This window comes from Rousettus aegyptiacus, unplaced genomic scaffold (assembly GCF_014176215.1).
Source record: "Rousettus aegyptiacus isolate mRouAeg1 unplaced genomic scaffold, mRouAeg1.p scaffold_m13_p_17, whole genome shotgun sequence".
Classification (NCBI taxonomy): domain Eukaryota; kingdom Metazoa; phylum Chordata; class Mammalia; order Chiroptera; family Pteropodidae; genus Rousettus; species Rousettus aegyptiacus.
Genome location: NW_023416292.1, coordinates 35,157,412 through 35,177,162, shown reverse-complemented (window position 1 = coordinate 35,177,162; position 19,751 = coordinate 35,157,412). Strand labels below are relative to the sequence as shown.

General features: G+C 46.5%; 1 protein-coding gene across 1 annotated transcript; it reads left to right on the top strand.

Moving 5' to 3' along the window:
* Positions 1-10,492: 10,492 nt before the first annotated feature.
* On the top strand, positions 10,493-15,736 carry GSTM4 (glutathione S-transferase mu 4). Its single transcript, XM_016155649.2, has 8 exons — positions 10,493-10,621; positions 10,881-10,956; positions 11,344-11,408; positions 11,709-11,790; positions 11,891-11,991; positions 12,787-12,882; positions 12,966-13,076; positions 14,706-15,736. Exons 1-8 carry the CDS (start codon positions 10,586-10,588, stop codon positions 14,793-14,795), a joined length of 657 nt encoding a protein of 218 aa, XP_016011135.2. The 5' UTR covers positions 10,493-10,585; the 3' UTR covers positions 14,796-15,736.
* The last annotated feature ends 4,015 nt before the right edge of the window (positions 15,737-19,751 follow it).

Below are 19,751 nucleotides of genomic sequence, written 5' to 3'. Positions count from 1 at the left end.
CGCAGGTTTGCTAATCTTCTCATGTTGTCCAAAAGCTCAAAGGTTTAATACAAGCGGCCTTTGCGGGTCAATGATGTTTTGGGTCCCAATGCACTGTTCTGAAGCTTTCCAGCACATTCTTTCTGGCTATGGTCTCTCTCCAGCATATCTATTGCCTCGTTTACACCACTTCAAGTGTTTTATAAGATCTACATTACACTGGAATATTCCGGCCTTGGGAAGTTGTTTCTTGCTGATAACGAGTACAAAGGACATAAAAGAGTCTAAGAAACATCCACTGTACTTGCACGTGAGGGCCTGTTGCTTCCTGCCAAGTTCGTCCGGTGTCGGCTCCCCTGGTGTTTGGAAACAGACTTGGATTGTCGTTGGCTCCCGCGGTCCTCTAGTTTCACTCTGAAGGCAGTGTGGTGTCCCGGGTAGAACCTTGGGGTTGACTGGACAGAGTCAAATACACCTCTGACTTACTGGCTATGTGTCCTTGGGCAAGTAACTTAATTTCTCTGAGCCTCTGTTTCTTCATCAATAAAATGAGGGAAGAAATACATAATTCAAAGAGATGTTTTCAGAATTCAGTGAGAAAGTCTATGTAGTCGACACATCATAGGCACTCAATAAGTATTGGCTGGGATTATTAGTAAAAGCAAATGGGCTCCTTCTTTAAAGAGGAACATAGATCTCTCTGAAACACCTTGGTTATACTTAAATTGGCTGCTAAGAAGTTATTATTCCTCAAGGCATCTAGGAGCAGAGGCCAAGGGAAGGGGCTATTCCAGGGTGCAGGGCAGAGGGGGCTGCTACTTGGTGCTAGGGGACCTGCACCCTTGGGCAAAGAGTGAGAGAAGGACTATTTCCAGCCTCTGCTGGTTTCGGGAGCTGGTTTGTGTCCTCTGTTTGGGCAGGGAAAGGCAGAGGAAATATTGTTCTCAGAGGAAATAGGTAAAAGGCCCACATCCAAATGCAGGATCAAATTTCAGAGAATAACAGAGCTTCGAAGGACCTGAGATGAGAATTCAGAGGCCCAAGAGACCTCCTGGAGGCCCCGCAGCTAGAGATCTTCAGAGCCAGGCGTGGACACGTACTATGTGCAAGGTGCTCTTCTAAGTGCTTTTTAATCCCCAAAATAACCCCCACGGAATGAAAGTTTTGTGAAGTCTGAACTTCGTTTTGTCCAGTATTGAGTTTCACAAGATACATAGCAGATGCCTGATAAAAATTTGGTAGATGAAGGAACTCTGTGAGGTATGTATGTACTGCTGTAATCAGAGGAGGAAATTCACGTACAAGACTAAGTAATTTACTCCAGCTCCCCCGACTGGTAAAGGGCAGAGTCAGGATTTGAACTCAGGCCACAGCGAGAAGCTGCCTGCCAGCCTCCAGGTCCCCAGCCTTGCCTCAGACTGTTTTCAAAGAGTGTCTGACCAGTTTCTTTTCCATCTTGCGATCTGCTTACTTTGAAGCTTTTCCTACCTTGGCCATCTGTAGGTATTTGTATAACTCAGATGAAATACCTTTGGGGCACTTAGCTCTGCCCACTATTGATTTTCCAGTTTCACAGAGTACAATATTCATGTATTTCAGTAAAGGTCTGATTTACACGTTTTCGAACTCTAGTTTTTCACGACACTGAGGGTATTGAAGGGAATCAGGGTTCCAGGGTAGGCTTATGGGTTTGTACGCAGTAGGAGGTCCTTCTGGACTGTCTGAGCATGCTGTGCCTGTTTCGCAAGGATGTGAGAAACAACGGTGTGAAGGTGTCTGAATGTGCCCTTCCTTCCGGCAGCCCACAAGGGGTCGCCTGTTTGAGAAATGCGGAAAGAAAGAAAGAAGGTGTGGTCTGACCCCAAAGACTCAGGTGTGACAATCCACCATTACTTTCCTCAAGGTTTAGGTTGGGAGCTTGAGTAAACACTAATGAGGGACAAACCAGCCCTGCTCTGAGACCCTCGCCTTGCCTGGGACGCAAAAACAAGCCATAAGATTAAAGCGCAAGCACTTATTAATCCCCAAAGAAAGCAAACAAAGGAAGGGATGCTTTCGCATCACACAAAATGATCTCTAGACAAACAGCACAACAGTTCCTCATGACAGTTCTTTTGTTTTTGGTCTTCAAAGTCTCTTTAAAATACTTAGCCAAATGCCGAATGAAGTTCTTGGATGAAGTAATTTGCCAGTCAGTTTCTGTTTCTGTTTTGGTGTTAAATCATTAACAAAAGAGTGGAAAAGGCATTGAAATAACATCAGGAACTAATTCTGACTATCGTCTAAAGGGGATGATTTGGGAGACGATTTGTCCTGTTTTGGAGCTACTTTAGCTAAAGAATATTTCAGCAAGGCAATTTTTGAGACCGAATTGCATTAGAAGCTTAAATGCAATTAAAGAAAGCCATTAGATTAACAAAATACGCAAATATCTTTGGATGAAAAATGGATGTCTACTAGTTTTGACCTTTCGAAAATGTTTACATAATGTGAGATAAGAAATAGCTATAATAGTTTCTAACCTTTCTTTCCTCTAGGTTTCTCTTGTGTTTAAAGAAAAAAAACAAGATTTACTCAAATTAAAGATAGTAATTAGTGTAAATGGTTAATTGCACCGGATATAGTAATTTCAGAGATATACACGTATATATGGAATAAGATGTGATTGTTCATTTAGAAAAATTATTCAAGTTTCTTTAAATGGTAAATTAATATGATATATGTCATTTTATTTACTGATAAGTCAACGATATTGTAAAAGCTTTAAAAGCTTTTAAATGATAGTTAAAAGCTTTAAAGCATTATCTGTTTTATGTTTATATATCTAAGTATGCCTAAATACATACAAATAAAGGTCTGTTAATAAATCCTACTACATACATCTGTTACCAAAATAATGTACCAAAGTAGTAAACTTAGAATTTGGGTCTTTCACATAAAACAACTGTGTTATTTTATACCCAGGTTGTTAGAGGTTTTTTTTTCTTTACCAAATGATTCTCATAACTTCCGGTGCTTTTCCCTTAAATAATTTTGTTAGAAATTACCTTGGATAGCCCTGGCCTAACTTTATCTGTTCATATATAAAATGCTGTCATGGACCTAAATTCACCCTTAAAATATATACCACTCCAGAAGTTCAACTAGTTCCAAAGACTAAAATAACTGCCCAACTTACCAGGACCTGCAAGCTGGTAAGAAGTCAAAAAATAATCACATACACTAACAGGAGTAGAGGTAGCATGCAAACATGGAATGCTTTAGAAAGGAAGAGTTTTCTAGTTTTGACAGCACATAAATTGGACAAGAAGTTAAAAAAAAAAAACACTGCTTTTAGCTGATTTGCTGTTACCTAAGGAAATGGCTCTAATAAAACTAGAGCATCACTCAAAACAGCAAGACCTGGAATCTTGGGATAATGAGCCCTTTAGCTGACCGCTTTGCTACATGAGCAGCATTAACCAAGACAATTGCTCCTGTAATCACACAGAGGCCCTGGAGGAATTCAAAGAGGCTATTTTTAACTGTGGAGAAAACCCCCGATTTGGAAAAGTGGAAAGTGGAAAAATTCAGAAGTGGGAAAGGTTGCATAAGGATAATTTTTGGTGCTCTCAGAATGGCTGACTCATGCCACCACATAATTTGAAATGGAGGTTAGCAAAAACACTTCACGTTATTACTCATAATAGCAAAGATACACTGGCAACGATGCTAAATCAACATCGGCGGGCTAACGTTAGGGTGTCGCCAGAGACGTTTTTGAAACACACCCTACTGCCAATGATGCGATCCTGGTAGAATGTCGAGGTGGGATATGTACCAAGGACCAAAGTCTCCAAGGCCCTTCAGTTCTTTATACAAACGCCTCTTGCAATGGATTAGAAATAAGTTCTGGTTATTTCCCGTTTTCTTCTCAGAGTAGATTTTTTCGTCATAGCTCTCTGGCTCTCTGGCCAGAGAGCCAGAGAGCCAGAGAGCCATGGTGGAAAAAAAAAAAAAAATTGCTTGATTCTGTTTTCCAATCTGGTCCTTTCCACTTATCTCTCTAATAACTGCAGACACTCATTTTGCTGGTACTGTTACTAAGGAACTTTAAGTTTGCCTTTTACCCAAAAACGTTTTTGTTCTCATCATCCACAGTCCTTAGGAAAAACACAACTAACGAAATTTTAAATACTGAAATGAATGACTTCTGGATACCAGGCCTTTATTAGATGTATTGCAACTTTTCTTCCATGCTCTGGGTTATCTTTTGAGTCAGAGGCCAGATTTACATGGAATAAACATCATGAGTTTCTGTGTTCTTTCCAGATGACAAAATTTGGCTGTGACTTTCCAGAAAGGCAAGGCAAAGAGTAAAGTACAATGTATTATGCAATTCTGTGCCTATAAAATAAAAATGCGAACCAGAGGCTTGGGGAGGATCCCCCTGTTCCAGTAATGACCCCCGAGGGACCATTTCCCAAAGAATCTCATTATCGTGAACACCATCCACAGTATCCACAAGGGAAAATACAACGGCAGGTTTCAGGGGGCTATTTCTTGCAGCGTTCTTCTAAAAAAATGTTTTAGGATCCACCAAAATGAGGCCTGCCTTCCATTCCTGAGCCAGGCTGTACTTGGATCTCAGTGTGAGGGACAATACAAGGCTCCCTGCCACAAGGGCTCTGCCTCCCTTCTGTCTACACTGCCTGCTCCGACTTTGCCCTCTCTCTATGGGGCACTTCTTCCACGGTCTGGATGGATGATCCACGGCTGATTCCGTCCACCAGCCTTTCAGGAGTACCTGCTACATGTCCCCAGGCCTTCTCGCCACACGCTGGGCAACTTGCTGTGGTGGAGAACCTATTGCTTTCCTCAGGGCTGGCACTGCGGGCTGCAGCTCTCTGTTGCAAAGACACACACGCACATGCACGCACACACATGCATGCACGCACATGCATGCACACACGCATGCATGCGCACACACCAAGAAAAAAAAAAAAAGCAAGAGGAACTTAAAACCCCTCAGGCTCTTTCTTTGCCGAGGATCTATAATAAGCAATTTGAGAAGGGACACCCTGGTCTTTGGGTACCTTTTGTAAGAACAGTAAAAAATAGCCTTAAGCTGTTAATTCCTTCTGCTTCCCACACAGGAACACCTGTTTCTGGTGATGCTGGAGGTCTCAAGTGCCATAGGAGATGTCCCCTGGGGTCTCCGGTAGCAGCAGGCAGTTGTCAAAAGGCCAAAGCTCTGTTCCCTTAAAGCTATCCTATGAGGACCGCCCCCCTCAAAGGGTAGTCTAGGTCAAGATGGTAAATTTTATCACCATTTTTTAAGTGTAGTATGAAGAATCACTTTCTGAAAGTCTGTTTTAACCCAAGGTTTTAAGCCATTCTAAAGGAATGAATGGATTGCAGAAATAATATAAGGAACATTATTTCTTGCAGCTGAGGGTTTGATAAGTATCAAGTAGCAGAGAGTTCAGACTTACATCTTCTGACAAAACCTTGGAGTGTGGATATTACGTTTTTGACTAGGAGACAGCATATGCTGTAAAGCAACTATTTAACAAGTTCCACGAGAGAGTCAGTACCTAGGGAGCTTTTAAAACCTTGGATGCCACCGCCCTCAGGGATCCTGACTTCCCTGGTTTGTGGTGGGGCCCAGTATTGTTTAAAAAGTTCTCCAGGTGATCCTAATGTGTGGAAAGGTTCAGAATGACTGCTTTTAAGCCAACAGAGCTGTGGGAAAGGCTGATTTTTAAAGATCTAAGTTAAGCAACCCAACCAGGAACCTGCCTGAATGAGCCGGCCAGGAATTGCCTGTGTCTTTCTAACATACTTTCCATCTTCTTGTCCATAGCCTAACCCATTGCATTAACAGCTTTCTTCGTTTACACCGTAATTGGGTGTAACTCTTTCGAGTTCGAGATCACTGTCACTTGATCTATGTAGCTTTGGGAGATAGGACAGGTATTATAATCCTTATTTTCCAGGTGCAAGAAATTTCCTTTATTCATTGTGAAGGGACTGACCAACTAACCACCTGCCGTGGGTGAGGGGCAGAGTAGAAACACTCACTCATGGTCCACGTCCTAAAATCCTGTGGCACAGCCTGCTGTCGCTACCTTAGTGTTCCCGAGACCACAGTGGCCCTTGGCTGCTTGGTCTACTAAAGGAATCAGTGTCGTCCTGTGTCTGTGATGCAGTGACTTTCTAGACTTCTCACACATTTTGCATAACAAAATGTTAACGGAATATGCAAGTGTGCTCTGGGAAACAGGCTGTAACAATAAGCCAATTGGACGGGAAAAGCACACAGACTGTCCCATCAATGATGAGAAGCACTGTTATCTCATGCACAAATGAGAAAGTTAAAAAAACCACAAGGTAAATGACAGTGTGTCATTGATTGTAAGACCTCCTGATTCTAAAGTCAGTTGATTTGATATTAGAATGTTGGATGTTAGAATGCAAGAAACAAGTACATTGAAAAAATAGGATACTTCTTACTCTCTCCAATTTTTAGGCTCCATAAAAAAATGTGGGAAATCAGTGCCCAGCAGCCCAGAGTTAAAATGAGGTTGCCAGACTCAAAACACCTGCATTTTATGAGCCTTGTTCCCCTCTCCATCTCTGTTATTTCCAGAGTCTCCTCAACCCCTCTGAGCTGCCGTGGAGCCCTCGTCAGGCAGCCTCTGAAAGCACTCCAGCTGATCTGCCGGCAGTCCTCCCAAGGCCAAAGCAGCAGACTTCTCAGTGCCCATCTCAACCTCCACATCTGAGAAGTGGAATTCACCATCACTTTCTCCCGCCTTGTCAACAATAGCACGAAGGTACATTGCCATTTGGACTAAGGTAAGCATTTAGGATCTTCTATATCTCAGGGACCAAGGACCCTGCACTACTTTCAGACACTGGGTGTTGCTAAATCATTAAGTGGATGTTGAATTCTGTATATGGACTTGAGAAGCCAGTGTATCATAGTCTCTCTCAATTATAGAATCCAGCAAGCAGCACAAACCTGTCCTCAGATCAAGAGAGACAAAGCGTGGGCAGAGAGGCTGCCCCGACTCCCCAGTGCTCATGATGCCCTTGCTGTGCTCAACTGCGCTCTTGACCATGGGCGGTGCCTGCCAGATGAAGAGATTGGCCTTTCTGACCATCGCTCCTACTCCTGCAGTCCCTGGAAAGCGTCCATTGCTTTATGCTTCTGTGTACTCCCTCTGTCCAGAATGGCAACGACCACATCTGAGTACAGCTTCCAAGTCACTCATACTCTGCTCCCTATACTTTCCCAACTTTTCTCTCGCGCCCTAGGCACATGCAGACTTCCCCTGGTGCTGGCACATCAGGCGGGTCTTCTTTGTTGATCTCATACTCTAGATGAGCTGCATCCAGAGGAAATATTTAAATGTTCCAGCAGCCACATTAGCAAGAAGAAAGTAGCTTTTATAATGTATCTTATTTAACCCAATATGTCCAAAATATTATCATTTAAACATGTAAATCAATTTAAAAATTATTAATGAGATATCGTACCAGTGTTCCCCCCCCCCACACACACACTATGTCTCTGAGATCCAAGGTACAGTCTATAGTTAGAGCACATCTCAATTAAATTTTTAAATTGAAAATTAAATTTTTGCTTTGGAAATACTTGACTTTATCTAGATTTCAAAGCATGTAGTTGAAAAATTTGATTCATATACCCAACCACACACATCTAAAAGACTTTCAGTGAATAAATTAAGTATCAGTTTTTGAAATTAAGTTAATTCAAATGAAATAAAATAAATAGAGTTCCTCGGTCGCACTAGCCACGTTTCAAGTGCTCAGTGGCCACATGTGGCCCGTGGCTACCATATTGCCTAGCACAAAACTAACCCACAGGCTTCCTGTGAGTAGGGATTGTTTCTTTGTTTTCTCAGAGTCAAATGCAGAACCCAGCACATAGGGGTACTGAAATGTTTGTTGAATGAATGATAGCAGAGTTGGCACGTTTTTTTTTTAGAGTTGGCACTTTTAACAAAGGGAAAAGTGAGAGTACAGTTAAGTCCTCTGTAAAGTTCTTGGAAACTGCAACTTTAAGCAAAACAATGATAAGGAAACCAATTTTACCACTGGCTAATTGATATAAACAATAGTTAAGTTCCTAAGGCATATTTCTGGTCACCAAAACATCACCAAACTTCTCAATGGAAACCAAAACCACTTCTAATATTAAACATTGAAAGAAATGTGAGTTATACATACATTGGAGAAGCAGCAATAAAGCCAAGTAAGATGATTCTTTTCCAACCTGCTTATTCCAGTTCATATTTAGAAACATCTCTTTCTTGTGGTTCCCACCCAACTTCCATTCTTTAATAGTCAAGATGATCTTATTCATCGTGCCTACCAAATGACAGGGTCGCGATTGTTTTTTCAATAAAGGAATGACCGAATGGATGAATGCTAATGTAACACATTCTGTTCTACTTATTTAAAAACATTGTTTAATATTAGCTTTTAAAAACTATATTTATTCAGTGGACTCCAGTAATGTTTCTGACCAAGCTCAAGATGTATAAAACACAGAATGGCAAATCCTTAATGTAATATAAAAACTATAACTGTTAAAAGAGGGGAAGCACTTCTGTGCGTGCATGGCTGATACTGCCTCCCTGTGGGCAAACTGGTTGGAATTCATTCTCGTCCCAAGACTGCATCCTGAGCCTGGACGGAGGTCTGCAGCCTAGAGGACTGGCAAGGTCTGGATGGGTGGGGTGTGCCTCCAACAGGGATTAAGCTCTGCTGGCCTCTGGTGACACAGTCTTTCAGTTTCCCAAACTGCAGAGATCTGCAAACCTCTGACTACTATTACTTAACAGCAATTAGGTAAACTCTGTGTTCTCCTCAACCTCTACCCCACATTTATCATGATGGTTTAAAACTTTTATTGAATATTGGGCTCATACCTTACTATCCTAACAAATTATTACCTGATTTTAAAACTTGTTTTACTTTTTGTAGTGCACCAAACTTGTGCTTTACTTGTAAGCCCATTTGTTTTTTAAAGTTCTGTTCATCTGATTTCACATTATCTACTAAACTCTGTAATGTCCTTTAAAAAAGGCAAGTACCCACGGCCACACTAGGTCGTAGTTCCTGAGTTTCGAAACAGTCCTGTGCCTTCAACGAGGAAAGGTGGCAGGTAGGACATGTTCTTGTGGAGGTGCACCACAGGTCACAGGGCACAGAGGGACATCCAAGGCCACCGGAGCCACCCTCTCGCACCCCGAAGCACACATGAGTCAGGACTCAGGATCAGGGCTGGAATCCACGGACCTAGACAGCAGAGGCTCGGCAGGGCCCACAGTGGCTGGTCCTGCAAGTCCTCCAGGCTCCTGCTGGCCACCCCCTCTCCGGCCGTCCTCTGCAGCAGTACTGGCATCTGGCCCCTCAGAGGAAAGCTCTTCCCCACTCCCTCTCATTCTCTCTGTGACCTCCACGCTCAGGGTCATTTTCCCAGTCCGTGTGAACGACGTCCAGCTGGCTGGCGGGACATCTCTGGGGCTGCACCTCGGTATCTCCACCCTTTGCAGGAGCTGGTTCTGGATTTAGGTGCATAACTTAGTTCATAAAGCAAATTGACCAATACACGGGTTGGTCCCCAGGCAGCAGACTGGTACCGCTAGGGGGCCTATTAGGAGCGGGATCACACATCCAGGATCAGGAGGCGAGCGGCAGCATGGGCGGGTTAGCCAGAGAAGCTTCAACTGTATTTGTAGCTACTGCCCAGGGCTAGCATCACAGCCTCAGCTCCACCTCAGATCGGCAGGCATTAGATTCTCATAGGAGCATGGGGCCCCAGTGCCAGAAAGGTTGGGGACCACCAGATTAATGTACATGCGATCCTTCTCGCTCTTAGCCACTTAACTGATTGGCTGAGTCCTCCAGAGCCCATGAAAAGAAGAGCACGGAGAGCAAATTTCATGTTCTTTGCCCCTGGCCGTGGGTGTTGCTCTCCCACTACAGAGTGCTCTTGGAGACGGAGGCTGTCAGGGAACCTCAGGTGTGAGAGGAGCTTTCAGACTGGCTGGTGTTCCTGTGACAGGTGGTGATTTGAGCTCTGATTTGAGGGCGCCAGTTTAATAGTAGAAGCCTGTCTGAGACATGGGAAATCTGCAGTCCTGAGGCAAAGCTGAGCCATGCCTGGGGGGTGAGGCGAAGGGCAGGGAGAGGAGCCCCGTTCGTTTCGCGATTCCCACTAGACCTCCAAGCGCACTGCAGACTCCCGCCCTAACCCGGATATGAATGCGGGCGGGCAGCCGCCGAGCCGGGCCGGAGACCCTAGCGAGCCCGAGGCGGAGAAGTTCCTCGCCTGGCTTCGGATCTCGAATTCCCCCGGCTCGGTGGCGGAAATGGACTATTGCCTCCCGGCTCAGGGTCCAGACTCCAGACTCCGGAGTGTCGCGTCCCGCGATCCCGGAGGCCAGAGAGATTCGGTAGGGGGCGAACGCGGGGCGCAGGGAGCCGAGGGGCGGGGCATCGATCAGGCCCCACCCCCGCCGGGCCCAGGCGCCGGGATGAACGTCCAGACGTACTCCGCTGAGTTCCGAGAAACCACGAACCGCTCACCATGACCATGACTTTGGGTTACTGGGATATCCGTGGGGTGAGAGAAGAGTCTGTCCTGGAGGGGGGATGGAGGCGTGAGGACGGAGAAATGCTGCACAGCGTGGGGGGCGGTTCAACCAAACGGTTGTGTGGAAGGCCTGGCGCTCAGCCCCATCCGGGGGCCTGTCCTCAATGGGAGTATGTGTGTGCGAGGTGTGCGCGCGGTGTGGGAGGGTGCGGGGCTCACCCGCAGCAGAGGTGTCAGTCACGCCGTCAGGACCCTCCGTCTCTGACCACTGAGCGACGCTCTCTCCCAGCTGGCTCACGCCATCCGCCTGCTCCTGGAGTACACGGACTCCGACTACGAGGAGAAGAAGTACACGATGGGGGACGGTAATGGCATCCCCCTCCTGTGTTGACTTGGGCCCCACGCCTGCTGATTTGGTACCAGGCGCCTGCGCCCTGGCCACCTGTCGCTCACCTCTCCTGCCCCTTCCCGAGCCCCTCTGAGGGTGCGGCTTGGCCTCCTCAGACAGGACAGGGGAGGGGATTGCTGGGCCCCCTGTGTCAGTACCTGGGAGGCTTTCCCTAGGGCTTGACTACACCTCGTGCGAGCCTTACCCATGTCGGTTCCTGAGACTTTCAAGTGTTTTTCCCCAAGCCTGGCCTGAGAGTTCGTGGTTCGGATTCCAGATGCACCGGTCCGGGGCGTTGGCACTGCTCCCCGGGAGAGGGTTGGCCTCTGGGGAAGTTTGTTTCACTCCATCTTCTCCACCACAGCTCCCGACTATGACAGGAGCCAGTGGCTGAGGGAAAAATTCAAGCTGGGCCTGGACTTCCCCAATGTAGGTGCTGGGGATGGGGGTGCTTTGGGGAAGTGACTCGCTCCTCCACTCTGGGCTCTCCTTTCCCAGCTTAGAGGTTTACTGATCCGGGGCCTTCTGCTCTGCCCCCTGGCTTCCTGGTTCTCTTCCTTGCTTTTCCATGATGCTCTGTGTTCAGCCTCATTCACTTTATGATAATTTATTTAGTGCCTACCATGGGTTGGACGCCGGGGCCAGGTTGCCTCTCCACCTTGGATGCAGGGAGGGGGTGCAGGGGAGCTCGTGTTCCTCTGACCCCCCCCCCCCGTACTGCCCTTCCAGCTGCCCTACTTAATGGACGGGGCTCACAGGCTCACCCAGAGCAACGCCATCCTCCGCTACCTTGCTCGCAAGCACAACCTATGTGAGTGGGGTTGTGGGCGGGGTGCTGAGGGTCAAGCGGCCATGCCCCTGGGCTGGCTGGGGTGGTATGTTGGGGGTGAGTCTCTGTTATGTGCCTGTAGGTGGAGAGACGGAAGAGGAGAAGATTTACGTGGACATTTTGGAGAATCAGGTTATGGACGTATCCAATGAACTGGCCAGAGTCTGCTATAGCCCTGACTTTGTAAGTCCCCTCCTGCAGGACTGGGCTGGACAAGTTTTGATAGCCCATCTAGACTACTCCTCTTGGCCATTTGAGCTCCTTGGAGCATCTGATTCTCCAAGCTGGTCCCTATACTGCCAGGAGAGGGACCCTCATGAGCTCCAATTGCCTCAAGTAAAATCTCTGACTCAATTTTTGGCAGTCTTAGGATATAAGTCCAGAGTCCTCAGGATAAAGATACAGTTCCTACAGTGCGATTAGCTTGTTAGGGCAATGTCACCTTCTTATCACTGCAGGCGTTACCACATTTGCCCCGTAGGCAGTGCAGGATATCCAAGGCACCCTGTGCCCCTCCTGCCTTCTTTTCAGCCTCAAATTCTCATCTGTCCAGAATGTGCTCAGGGTACATTCTGTCACCCACCAGCTAGAACTTACAGCTTCTGTCCCGAGGGCCTTCGCTTCTTTGCTTCTTTGATTCTGCCTCATGTCTGAGTCCAGGGCTCTGCCAGGGTCTCACCACACTCCTGGGTCTGACTCAGAGCAGGGTGCTTGGAGATGAGTGGTGCCAGGTTCAGGACCGTGCGGAACTTCTCTGTGCTTTCCGGTTTCTTCTCCTCCGTGATGGGAGGCAGTACCCGGAGGAATCTAATGAATGCAGGGCTGATTAAGTCGTAGCCTGGTCACCGACCCAGGTCCACTTTGGGGGACATAGCTGCTCATCCGCGGCAGCTGGCAGTGAGCACCCGCCCTGGGAGGCCGGCCTCTCCGCGCAGGGAGCCTGTGTCTCAGGCTGGTGACAGCCATTTTGTGCCTCAGGAGAAACTGAAGCCGGAGTTCTTGAGCGCACTCCCTGAAAAGCTGAAGCTCTTCTCGCAGTTTCTGGGGAAGAGGCCTTGGTTTGTAGGGGGCAAGGTAAGTGGGAGCCCATGGGGTGGGGGAGTTGACTTTTCCCCAGGTTCAAGGATGGCGCCCCTTCACTCTCTGCCTCTCTGCAGCTCACCTATGTGGATTTCCTGGCTTATGACATGCTAGACCTGCATCGTATATTTGAGCCCAAGAGCCTGGACGCATTCCCAAACCTGACAGACTTTGTGGTCCGCTTCGAGGTGATTCCTCTGATCCTCTTACTATTTATACCTCTTTTGTCTTCTCTCTTCTTTCTGATGCTTTCGTAGCGGTGGAGCGAAAATGAAGGATAAGTAGCGTTCATTGAGGACTTGCTCTATGCCTGGGTCTGTGCTCAGCATCTTACATATGCTGTGCAACCGTACTCTTTACAGCATGGTAGAAGATATATTATCTGCATTGTACATTGTGAGACCGAAGACAAGTCACTGCCTCAAGGTGACAGAGGCAGTGGAGGCTGTGCTGGGCTCCCAGTCAGCGCTGGCTCCTGCAGGCAGCAGCAGTGGCTCCCCTTTGCTGCGCTGAAAGGAAGAGCTCGGGTGCTTCCCCAGCCTGGGTTTCCCTGCTCAGGGCAGCGCGGATGAAGCCGAGTGCTCCTGAGATTTTATATAGTGGTGTTAGTAGAGTTGAGACACAGCGTGATTGATGTAAGTCCCACAATGTTGAAAATGTCACGTCTTGATCACCAGACCGCTCTGCCTTTGGGATCCCCTTTGGCAGTAGGCACTGAGAGTTCTGGGGCGTCGCTGCTGCGATGTGTGTACTTATGAGGGTGCCCGGGAAAGGGTTTTACTCGACATCTTCTGTGATGGGCCCTTTTCTTCCCTGCCTCTCCTCCTTTTCTTATTCCCTCCAATTACCTGAGGTTCTGTCTGGCAGGGAGCGACGGAGGATAGCTGTGGGCTACCGTCTCTGGCCTGTTAGGGCCGGGCCTTTGTTCCAAGCAGTCCCGGGATCTTCGAATCCTGTAGAGCTTGCTGGGTGCTCTCTGTCTTGGGAGCGAAGTGCAAACACGCACTTGAGTGTCACGGGCTTAAGTGGCTGGGGCCGGGTAGGGATGAGGTAGTTCGGGGTCCAGCGAGATTAGGCTCAGGTACCAGGCCAAGCAGTTGGACTTTCTCCTTTACTTGGAGTTGAAGGTCTGGCGTGGTGGCCTGGCTCTCCTGCCTCACATGCTCCTATCAGCTTGCATGCCGGTTTTCCGGAGTCACTGGGTGAGGTCCGGCCTCCTCTGCAAGCTGCACAGGCACGTTCAGAGCGGCTTTGCTCTGCCTGGGGTTACTGTGTAGATCCACCCTGGGAAGCCGGGGGCCTCCCTCTGCAAAAGGAAACTGTGGCCGTTGGGAAGGTCATGGCCTCTCGTGCTGGGAAGGAGTGTGGCAGCGCAGCAGCAGGAGCACAGACCGTGAGAGAAAGCGTGCGAGCCCGGGTCCTGCCAGCCCTCCCGCTGCTCGCTGTGTGCGCGCGAGGAGGGTGTTTCAGCTCCGCGTGCCTCAGTTTCCCTTCTGTAGGTGGTGACACTAGAGAGCAGCTCGTAGAGAGTTGTGCGGAGGAAGTTCCAAACCTGTATCAAGATCGGCACTGAATCTAAAGCACCGAGATCGGTGTAGAGTGTCACGTGTGGTTACTCGTACTGCGATATCACATCTGTCCCAGGCAACTGGAAGCACTTTCAGAGCTGGGGACCCCAAGATGCCCGTCATGTGTCCCAACACTTGACCCCAGCAGGAAGGCTTCCAGGGTCCTGGACTCGTGTGCCAGGGGTGGGGCTGCAGGCGCCCCGGTGGGGCAGCAGGCCCTGAGGTCTGGCCTTCTTTTTCTACCCTCAGGGCCTGGAGAAGATCTCTGCCTACATGAAGTCCAGCCGCTTCATCCCAGGTCCTCTGTTTCTTAAAATTGCAGTGTGGGGCAACAAATAGGTCCTTGTACAGCCATGATTTTGGAGCAAGACGTACTACGAGCCTGGAGAACAGATGGAGCTATTTGTACCCCTAGAACTAGCTGTCTTTCTTCTTTCTTCTTTTCACTCCCTTCTCTTCACTCACCAAATTTATTTTGGCCTTCTTACTGCGCTCCCAACCCTCTTTCCAGCTGGGCCCTCTAAAGCTCAGTTTCTCTCCTTTCTTCAGTGATATTCCTACCCCACCATATTAACCCTCTGGCAATGAAGCCAACCAGGCCAAGCTTCCATTCAGTGGTTGCTCTGCTTTGAGGAGTCTGACTGGACCCCTGGCCTATAGAGCTCAGCCCTGGGCTCCTAGCACTGCCCCGAAGACCAACACTGGCCTGGCGTGATGGCCATATTTCCCCACCATGGTGCTTGACCAGTCCTCCCTGATCTCCAGTAAAGTCTTAATCACACCTACTTATCTTTTTTTTTTTTTTCCTTTTTGGATGCTGGACTCAGATCAAGTGTGTTGGAAAATGGGGTGTCCATTTTCTCTTCCATAGTACGCAGGGTCTGGGTTTTAGTGGTGGTGGTGGTCGTGGTGGCAGTGTGTGTGTATTTTTGGTGGCAGGGAAGGGGACATGTTGATCATAAAGTTTCTTGTTCATTTCTGTCTCTACTTCATGTACCTTGTGCCTCAGCATGGGGTCTCTAGAGAAGAGGGGGCCTTCTGTGCCTGGGTCCCTCCTTAATTCGGCATGCATGGAACACTGCCTTTGAGCTCGTAGCACTCTGTAACATGGTTCAGGAGGCTCTCGGGCAGTAGGGAAGGCAGTAGAGCAGTCCACTGAGAGTGTGGGGGCCTGGTAGACTCCCTTCTGCCACCCTGTCTCGGAAGCGTTTCCTGCTGCAGACACCCTTTCTCTGTGCCCTCATGATAGATCTCAATAAACCTATCCCGCTGTAGTACAATTGTTGTTTCGCTCGTTTCCCTCTCCGGCTTGATCACAAATTCATTGAGGAGAGAATCCATGTCTCACTTGACTTTTTATCTCTGATATCCAATTTATCACCCAAACCTTTAGTCAATAAAATCTGGAAATTTGAATTATCTCTAGGTGACACTCAGGCAAATTCTAACACAGCTATTGGAGATCATAAATAAAGCTCAGATTTTAAATGTACAGGGCTGGGAGAATGAGTATTTAATAGGTTCTAACTGCTCTTTGAATAACTTAACCTGACTCCGTCAGGCCTAGTGTGTCAGGCCAAAGGGTAACCAATCTGTGTGGTCATGAGGTGGTGTGGTCATTTTATGTTACAACACCTGCAAAGGTTTCATCAGATAGCTATCTGATGAATAGGTTCTTCAAACAGTGGGCCTTGTTCAGGCACAGCCTTGAGACTTAGCTCATAACAGAAGACTTGGAGAAAGAGTCTTCAGGGCATTTGTTCAGATGGGCACTGGCTGCAAGTACACTTCTTGCAGTTATTAAATAAAAAAGGAACAATAGGAATCATGTTAAAGATTATTAAGAAATAAAATGATTTATTAAAAAAATAAAACTGGTAAGATGAAAGTTTAGCAAAGCTAATAAAAGTTTATTAGAGTTAGTAAAAATTAATAAGAGTTAGTTAAGCCAAAAGCTTATTAAACTTTAAGACAGAAGGATAAGAAAAAAAAGAAAGTATAGCAATTAGGAATGACATCATGATAAAAGATAAGCAGAGAGAATAAAAATATTAAATCAGATATAGAACAGGTGTTGGCAAATGTTTTCTGCAGAGGACTAGACAGTAAATATTTTTGGCTGTCCGGAGGCAACATTGGGGTTAGGTTAGTGGTTTAAAGCATGTAGGAGAAAGTCTAAGTTATTAAAGATATTTATTTTAAGATAGACCTAAGGGGAGTGGAGTATCACCTGTGGTTTCTTATTGCTAAAACAGGAAAATGATATATTAGAGGTATCAAGTAGCACATGCAATCCCTGGGAGGGCCAGGGAGCTGGCCTTGGAGGCTGGGTAGCCAGGAGGTAGCCCTGACTACATGCGGGCTTGTTCAAGAGAACGCCCCACAGCTATTGCTGGGCACAGACACTAGGGCTTCTACAAACCCTGACATGTGGCACTGGATACAAGTGTCTCACTATTACTGGGCTCCAGAATCCTGATCCCTCCACCGCTATCCTCACCAGAAACGAATTCTCAGGACCTACTTCTTCAGGACCAAAGTCTTGCACGACTGTGTGCAATTAATTCACAGAGCCTGGATCCTGGGCCTGCGCCTCAGCCACAAGGGAGGCTGGCAGAGCAAGTAAATTAGGATTCAGTTCTCCTGCATATGGCTAAATATTAACAGTGTTTTAAACAAGACGGGAGCTTATTTCTCATGCATGGAGCGATCTGGAGGTGGGCAGTTAAGAACTGGCAATGTTGGCTTCACAGTAGCCTTAATGACTCCGCTTCTTTATGCTCCGTCATCCTCAGCATGTGGTCTCCATTCTCTGTGTCACCTCATAGTATGGAATGGCTGCCAGATCCCCATCACATCTGTGTTCCAAACAGCAGGAGGCAGAAAGAGGAATGGGGGTTGTTCCTTTCCTCTTAAGGAAACTTCTCGGAAGTGACATATAACACTTCTGTTTATATCTCATTGTCTAGAACTTAATCATATTGGAAATGACACCTTCTGCCTGGTGCCATTTCCAATACACACCCAGCAGAAATAAAGATTCTGTGACAACAGAAGGTGGGGACATGGATATAGGGAGTCAACTCGCAGTCTTCTGCCTTCGGGAGGTGGGACTTTTAACATGAGAAATTCCCAGCCTATAAGAAGATGTTTCAAAGATGCAGAGGACACATACCTACCATAGACATATACCTTTCTATAAGTGCAGTTCCAAATTATTATTACGACAGCCATCACCATAAAGGCTCCCAGCTAACATAATGTAACCATCCCCGCACAAACAAAAACACATCCACACTCTTTTGCCCCAAACAGATGCAACCTAAAGTGTCACCAACTACTGCACCCACTTCTAAGTTTGGGATCTCTGGGTAACATTTAGATTGATATTTTGAAAATGACAGGCTAAGACATAAGGTCAATGACCCCCAGTTAACACTGTATAAAATAGTAAGGGAATAGGAAGTGGAAAAAAAGAGGAAAATTGGGTGAGCTCTATGATGTACAGAAAACAGCCTGCTCTCAAATTTGCAGATCGACTGTTTTGCATTTATTCACAATACTCATAGAATGCCCCTTCCTTGGTGAGAGGATTCGGAAGAGATGATGCAAAATAAGGCTTTTATTGTTACTGATAGCAGCAACCTGGAGTCATTTCCTGGGTTGATTGGCTCTTATCTCCATCCCTCTGGTGACCTCACTTTCAGGTTTAGTGTCAACTTGCTTTATTAGCCTATGTTTTTCTAACTCCCGTGGCATGATGACTGAGACCTTTACCTATGACCGACACACAGAGACCTGCCTGCTACCACATGGTAACTCGAGAATTGGAAGCAGAGAGTAAGAGGCACCAATCCTGATGAATTCCAGAACAATTCTTGTAAATGTAAGTTGTTGTATTTCTACTTAATCAGATCTGGCTTCTCCCAACTGACTCCACTTTGTGGAGTAACCCTCCAAGTCCCTCGAAAAGGCATAGTCCTGTCCAAAAGGCCCAACAGCCACCCTAAATTCTCTACCTTCTTCTACTTCTCTTCCCATGTGAAACGTAACTTTGGAAGGCAGCAGATAGAGTTTCAGTCACAGTTAAAAAAAAATCTGTTAATACAATTGGAAATATTACACCACAGAAGAGAAAGCACAGACCTATTCTAATTTTCCTCAGATTTCTTAACACAAAAAAATACGATCCTGTTTGTTCTATTCTCACCCCTCCACACCATTGAAAACACTCCCTTCTAATAGACCCAGGTTGACCCTCTGTCTCCATGTGGAGTCACATAATAGTACCTACTTACTTGAAATTCAAACATGCACACACCCATTTAATCTTTTCTTCCCGATTTAAATCTCACATGTGAGTCACCTGCAATTATTTCCTTTGAAAAACTCCAAAGAGTCTATCACCATTGGTTTTCAGAAATGTTTTGTTTCAATTTGGCCTAAGCAAGGAGCAAGCCAGACCACGAAATCATATAACACTCTCCAGCCTCAGAGTTCTTTGCTGGTCCTTGGGCCCTCCCTGAACCTGAACTTCTGTCCTGACTCCAAGTATTTCTACCTCTCTACCTGTTTTAAGAACAGAACATCCCATTTTTCTGTGTTCTGTTGCCCAACCAGAACAGAGAAGAATCTCAAGAAGTTCCTTGAGAGCATTAAGCACTTATTTGAAGCAAACTTCTCTTCTTCCAATTATCATTAGAACAAAGGGAATCAATGCACTGCATGAGTGCCTGCTTTGTCAGGTTCTGTACGAGCACTACACCTAAAATTTGCTTAAAACATAGTCAGCTAGCTGAAGGAAACTGGACTTCGGGTGGTAAACACACAATAGAATATACAGATGTCAAATTATAATGTACATCTGAAAGTTATATAATTATATTAACCAATGTTACCCCAATAAACTTAATTAAAAAAAAAACACTGTCAGCTTACAGTTCAGTAGTGGAGACAGACATTTAAGCAAGTAATTAGAATTCAGTTGGTAAGTACTGCTTGATTGAGGGAAAAATTGAATCCCATGGGAATAGATTTAAAATAGGGGCGGGATGGGAGGGTGGGGAGGGGGCGGGCAGGCACCTGTCAGATGCAGCTGGACAGGAAGCAGAGGTCAGACTATGAAGAATTTTGTACACCATGGGGCACTTTTACCCAAGGCCTAAGAAGCCATTAATTGTATTTAAGCAGGGGAGCGACATGAGCAAATTTTCACATTAGAAAAATCTCTGGCTAAATGTCAATTCCTTCCCGGTCCTCTACTGATTGTCTATCTGGGATTCATGTGACATGCAT

What these genes read in the sequence shown, in the direction of transcription:
- GSTM4 (XM_016155649.2), top strand. Translation starts at nt 10,586, where the DNA reads ATGACCATGACTTTGGGTTACTGGGATATCCGTGGG. An exon ending in TCTGCTATAGCCCTGACTTT is followed by an intron (nt 11,992 to 12,786) that starts GTAAGTCCCCTC and finishes TTTGTGCCTCAG; the next exon opens with GAGAAACTGAAGCCGGAGTT. An exon ending in CTTGGTTTGTAGGGGGCAAG is followed by an intron (nt 12,883 to 12,965) that starts GTAAGTGGGAGC and finishes GCCTCTCTGCAG; the next exon opens with CTCACCTATGTGGATTTCCT.